Here is a 6601-nt window from a genome sequence, read left to right as displayed (position 1 = left end):
CAACAGAATATTAAAAACTTATCAAAGTTTTTAAAAAAGTTTGACGTTAGGTCATAGAATAACATTATAAATCTATTTATCAATAGTGTTAAGTGCAGTAACGTTTAGCCCTAATTAAACTAAACTAAAGTAAAAAAACGTATACAGCTTACAGTGTTACTCTATCTCTTTATTGAACTTAGGCCTAACATAAGTTAAAGTTTTATAAAGTACGGCATATATACAAGTGGATTAACACATTTCATTGTCTACGATTACAATTTGTTTGTATTGTGCTAGAAATGTTATATTTAAAGAAGTACTGTTACAATAAAGATACTAATTTGGCCGGATATGTTTTGTGGGTCTCTGCTAGTATATAAATATGCTTTAAAATAACACCAAACAGTATATATTTACTAAGCACAAAAGAAACAAACAACACTTCATGATGGATTGCAGAAAAATAACTCCTAAAATTATACTTACTTAAATAGGCTCCAGTATTCATACTGAATGGAACAGTTGGAGGTACAATATATACTCGTCGAGGTCGACAACAACCCCAATACCGTGGAGTTAAAAAGAAATACCATGGTTGTCTTCGGGCTTTGTTACCCGCTATAGTCAGAAGCAAAAATATTAAATTAAATAAAGAATATAGCTTTTATTATTGATTATGAGATATACTAATGACATATTTTTTTCAATTTGAAATAATATTACACCACATATTTCATCTGTTTATTCTTCACAAGAGTTAATTATGGAATATTTGTTTAAATAGTTTAAAACCACACATTTCTTTGATGCAAAATATAAATAAAGTGTGTTTTATTAATGATTAAAACAGAAATAACTTTTCTTTCATTTGTTTTATATCAAAGTTATTTTTAAAGATGAAATTACTACAACTGGAAGTTTTATGTCTACACAACATAGGATATGTGTAACTGAAGCACTAGAGAGTTTTTGTATATAAAAAATATATGTATATATATTAGTCCAGCAATAAATATATCCATAGTGTCAATACATAATATTGGCAGTAAATTTACAGTAGTTTTTTATACTGAGTTGGATAAACTGTAAACCAAGAAACTTACCATGCCACACAGTAGAAACATACCAGGCCACCAGAAAATACACTACACTGTCAACTAACATCATAATACATGCCAAAGCAAAGTTCATGGAATCTCCTGGCATTGGGCTTTCCCAGATATTATCCCACTGGATTCCAACACCCTGTTTCTCAAACCTTGTGAAATATAGACATCCATAGCAGAAAGATGTGGACATCAGCAAGCACTAGTAGTTTTAAAGAAACAAGTGTTGTAAATTTAGGAAAATTTTAAGAATAAATAAATAAAAGATTTTGGGAAATAATTTGAAAGACTTAAACATTTCTCAAGAACTGATACACTGAATTAGAATTTTTAGAATATTATTATCAATGATCTTATATCCAAAAGATAGGTATATATACATTATATTAAAAATCAAAAGATGGAACTTTCTAATAAATCAGTTTTGAAAATAAACTTCATAGCCAAAAATATATTTACCTAAAACACTTATGAACAGATATGTAAACAGTATGCTACAACTGTTTTACAAAAATATTCTCATTTACAGTGAGGAATCTTCAATTAACAAGTATGCTTGGAAGTGAAAACTACCTGAATGTGTATTAAATACACATAAATATATTTAATTTAGTTTTACACAATTTATAAATGAAGCTAAACATATTTCCAGACAGACACTTATTTATATGAAAAAAGTGCTAAAAGTATGGTTCCTCAGTGTAAAAAAAAACCCAAAAAACTTTAAGCTAATTGGTCCGAAACATATCTAAGATGCAAAGTTTCATCAAATATAATTGTGAACTTTCAAATATTATACACTCGCATGAAAATTACTCAAGGTTTCAAGTACCAAAAATATACTTTTAATTAAATTTAGGAAGCAAACAAATTGCAGTACATCATAATATTCAACCTTAAAATTATTTCAATACATGTAGACATTTTATTATTCAACAGGGCCAGCTTTAGGCATGTGCCAAGTGTGCAACCACCACAAACCTTTGTGAGAATCAGTCTCTCACTTAGATTATTTTCAGTCCGATTCCTCGAAAATGTGACCAAAGATTTACAAGTCAGTTATGGTCACTGAATCACTACTGAATCTAGTGAATTTCAGTGTCATCGTTGCTAGAATGAGTGCTTCAATGTAAGAGATTTTAAGGAATTTTTCATGTTTAATGAAAGACAAGTGAATATATTAATAAACCTTGAAGAGTAAGTAATCAAATTTTAGTGTTACCCATTTGGAGGGTTCAAGGACTTAGAAAGATAAATTATGAAGTGGAGGAATAAGTACAGCATAATAAATGTTATTTTTCTCTAATCATGCCTAAAAGCCTTATGGCAGTACCTTTTCTGAGCTGCAATAATGTTAATACAATTTAAACACTTTAATAGAAAACTGTACAATCTTTAAGGATTCCTGAGTTTTTATAGAATTGTAAGTTTAATATGATATGTATATATAATATGCATGAGTTGACCTTCCAAATGTTGCCATATTTTCAAGAAAAACAGAAATTATTTACAATTTTGTATGGGGAAGTTGGGAATGTATGGTGAATTTAATAGTACAGTTTCCTATAATGCATACTTTCTACATCAGGAACAGGGAGTTAGTAATTGGTGCATCTGTAGGCCCCACAGTAACTAGAGCTGGCCCTCTTATATAACAGCTAAAAGCTCCCCCCCCCCCTTTTAGAACAAGAACTTAACACTAATTTTAACATAGAAAAATAATAAGGATAAGATGCAGAAATCTTACATTCAACAGTTTTTTCCAAAGCTCAATGTGGGTTTCTAGTGTTACAATGAGCACAAATGGAAGGAAAGATAACAAATAAGCAATGATGCCAGTTAATGCTGCAATGGTCGCAATTTTGAAGAAAACGCTCATCATGTAGCTGTAAAAGAAAACTACACATTAGTTTACAAATGGGTGTCATTAAATGCTTTTTAAATCTGAGAAACATCACTTTCACATGCTCCACTGAGCATGAAAAAAAATCACACAATGCTCAAATAATTTGCTGATTTAAACTTTATTGTATGATTTATCACAAATTTCTGCCTACATTTTATTATTATGTCTTATTATAACATTATTTTCCCTCAAGTATTTTCAAAGCAATGTGATCTGTTAATTTTTCAGAAGTTACCTACCACAAAAACATACATTTTAAGTGTCACTTGCATAAAATGAATAAGTTGAAAGATAAAGAAGCAAAATATACAAAACATTACTGCTGAAAAACTACAAAAAAGTGGTACTTACGAGAACATAAGTAGAGCAAGTGCATAGTCCATTAAAAAGATAAAGACCACCAACCAGTCAGAATAGGGGAGAATACCTCCAAGTTTAAGGATAGCAACAACACAGATGACAACACTGGTAAGGACAACAAGTCCTGATAAAAACCATGCCATCCAACTAACCAATGGCTTAAGTCCCATCACATATAAAATCTAAAGAAAAGAGAAAAGAACAATTCACTTGTTCATTTTAAACATTCAATTCATTCATGTATCTTAAGTTTTTTTACAAATGCTTTATTAAACAGTGAATTTTACGTTAATTTAAATTGGTAATTTACATTATAACAAAAAATTAATTTTAAAACAAAAGTATATAACATATTATCGATAACTTTAAAATGCCAGTTTATGAGCAAATGAACTAATGTTTTTCAAACTTTGAAAAGATGATTATTTGCACTTTACATATTTCTACACAATCAAGAATAAAGATAATATAATACATGCTTTCTGAGTGTAAACCAACTTTTAGATTGAAAATCAGCTGTTATGGCACTATTAACACTGCTTGCACAAAAGCCAAAAAAAAAGTAAAAAAAAGGAGAAAAAATTCAGTTTTGGTCCCCATTACTTTGTTTGCTATACATGGATATATTTTAGTCACAAATGTATTAGGGATTTAAAGAATGGATGAAAGGCATGTATAAGAAAATATGAGCAATATAGAAACCCCCAGGACCATTAATTTCCAACTGCATTCTAACAGCTCCCAAGGTGTCATATCAAATAAAAAAAAAAAAAGTGTTTTGGATATCATAATTTACAACGTGAACTTCAAAGACACAGGTGAGTTTGTGCTTGGATGGGCTAGGCATCCAAAATGTGGTGTTCAGTATGGTATGAAAAATATTGGTCCTTATAAAGAGGAAATTAAAGCATTTTTTGATTGTAGTGTTCCACTAGCTTTCAGTTAAGCAGATTCTCGTGCAGTTAGAAACAAAACATCCAAGTGAGTAGAAACTTCTATCAGTTTCTGACATAAAGAGCTATGTAACCCTACTGCTTTCTAAGCAGGTGAAAACATCTTTGACCTATTGTTAAAATAACACTGTACAGCAAGGTAAAAACGTTATGGACAGTGCACAGTAGAATGGAGAAATTTTTGCCAATGATATACCACATAATGAAACTAGGACCAGTAGTATATCAATAAACCTTGCACTAGTAATGATTAATAATAATGGCAATTTTTCAACACTAAAGGTTAAACATCAAGCTGTCATTTGATCAGTATAGTTTCTCTATTATGGTACTCCCATAGCAAATAAAATCATCATAAATTTTGGTACAAAACACAATTTTTGTTTTCTTGCAAATATAAAACAATATATAATGCCTTGTAAGATTGAAATACACAGAAATCTACACTTATTTCTCTGACTAGCATCTAATCAATTTTAATAAAAAAAATATAATTTAATTTCGTTTCTTGTTATTAAGTTGTTTTTAATACATACTTCTCTGCTCAAAAATGTATCATTATCAATAAAACTTCTGCAGTACTTTATTTTGCTATCAGGAAGCTGATAATTACCTGTTCTAAATGAAGTTCTTGTTCCAAGACACGTTCACGAATAAGAAAAGCAACTAAAAATATCCACGCTATGATCATTACTGGAGGAAGCATGCTTTTCAAAAAGTAGCCAAATCTAGAAATCAAAACATGTAAATTCATTTGAATTACCTATATAAAGTTACTCATTGTTCAATGAAGAAACAAAGAAATAAAACAACAAATAAATACAAATCTCTTAAATTATTTCCATGAGTAAGTTACTTTACGGAAGTAATTTGATAAAGCTATCTATATATAAATGCTCCATATTATATTCATAGTCATAGAAATAAATTATGCAGTACAAAAACAATATGCTAATTGGTGATATTCTAAATGTACAAAGCTGACAGCATGAGGTCTACAATATTTCTAAGTTGTTTTAAAATATCATACCTGTATTTTTACAGGTACTTCACTGAAGGTCTATACAGATAGTTTTATACTCTTATTGAAACTATAAAGGAAGTTATTAACACTGTCTTAGAGAGGAAAATCTATCACCATATATTTTAAAGAATCTGGTTGGTTCTGCAAAGTAAATGTTTGTTTCGAATAATAGGATTGGGATCCTAAAGCTATTGTGAGTTAATATAGTGTCACTTTCTTATTTGATGTGGTTTGTTGGTATGTATTGAGAAAAAGTCACAATATCTAATCAAAAAATGGTGTGGCTAAAGAAGAATTGAACGTACAACTTAAAGGAATAAAATTGAAATTGGAGGCCAAATTGGTAACTACACTTATAGCACTGATAAGAATTTTACCACAAATATTCATTCATTTTAGTTAACTAGGCCATGTATCATGCTTTACCCACCATCATGCCTGAAGTTCAACAAAAAACACGGCCTGGCTAACTAATGAATGAATATTTGCTGTAAAATTCTTATCAATAGATATATATGTACATACATACACACATCTACTTATATTCATAAATAAGTAAAAACAGAACATGGTTTTATTACATATCATATCAACTGTTGGAAGTATTATTTTGTTCATCAGTATTTCTAGTAAGAGAATTGGGAAGAGTCAGAAAAACAAACATATTTTTACCTTTAAGATAATAATTTTAGAGAATCTAATATCATTAAGAATAATTTTAATTACTATTCCTTTGGAGGGAAGAAATAAATCTACAGTAAGTTAAAGTGTACTTACCCATCTTTTTTATAACAGGGATATGGAAATTGCTGAAGATAATTTATAGGCAATTCAGTGTCATTTCCTTCAGAATGAACTGATAATATAGTTTGGTCTAGAAGTTCCTGCATTTGTACAAAACCACGAAAATATCTCATATTCTCCATGAAGTTGTCATTTGGTCCAGGACTCCAAAATCTAAAACACAAGAAATCATGCTTCACATAATTATCATCAAATATGATTTGAAGTAACTGGTTATTTATTTACTTTATAAGGTATATTTGTTTATTTATTATTAAATTATAGTTATTACAAAGGTTTCATTTAATTATAAATATGAATATGGAAAAACTAATTTCTTCTAATATAAATATACCTGTCCTTTATTTTTCTTGTTGTTGGAACATTATCAATATCCATTCTAATTTTGTACTCAATGTGGGAGGGCAATCGTCCAGTTTCTTCTACCGCTCGTTTTTCCCGCAAATTATTCTTCTCACCAACATTC

At 29.4% G+C, this 6601-nt stretch overlaps 1 protein-coding gene across 1 annotated transcript in view; it reads right to left on the bottom strand.

Moving 5' to 3' along the window:
* LOC106457888 (ATP-binding cassette sub-family A member 1-like) overlaps nucleotides 1-6601 on the bottom strand; it is a 42272-nt gene that overhangs the window by 33730 nt on the left and 1941 nt on the right. Inside the window, exons 3-9 of the mRNA XM_013917338.2 lie at nucleotides 6470-6593; nucleotides 6109-6288; nucleotides 4921-5035; nucleotides 3346-3536; nucleotides 2836-2974; nucleotides 1086-1290; nucleotides 469-600 (exon numbers count right to left, since the gene is read on the bottom strand). Of these exons, the coding sequence (XP_013772792.1) occupies nucleotides 469-600; nucleotides 1086-1290; nucleotides 2836-2974; nucleotides 3346-3536; nucleotides 4921-5035; nucleotides 6109-6288; nucleotides 6470-6593 (1086 nt within the window). The remainder of the gene's footprint in view (nucleotides 1-468; nucleotides 601-1085; nucleotides 1291-2835; nucleotides 2975-3345; nucleotides 3537-4920; nucleotides 5036-6108; nucleotides 6289-6469; nucleotides 6594-6601) is intronic.

This window comes from Limulus polyphemus, unplaced genomic scaffold (assembly GCF_000517525.1).
Source record: "Limulus polyphemus unplaced genomic scaffold, Limulus_polyphemus-2.1.2 Scaffold386, whole genome shotgun sequence".
Lineage (NCBI taxonomy): Eukaryota > Metazoa > Arthropoda > Merostomata > Xiphosura > Limulidae > Limulus > Limulus polyphemus.
This window is presented reverse-complemented; position numbering and strand designations above follow the sequence as displayed.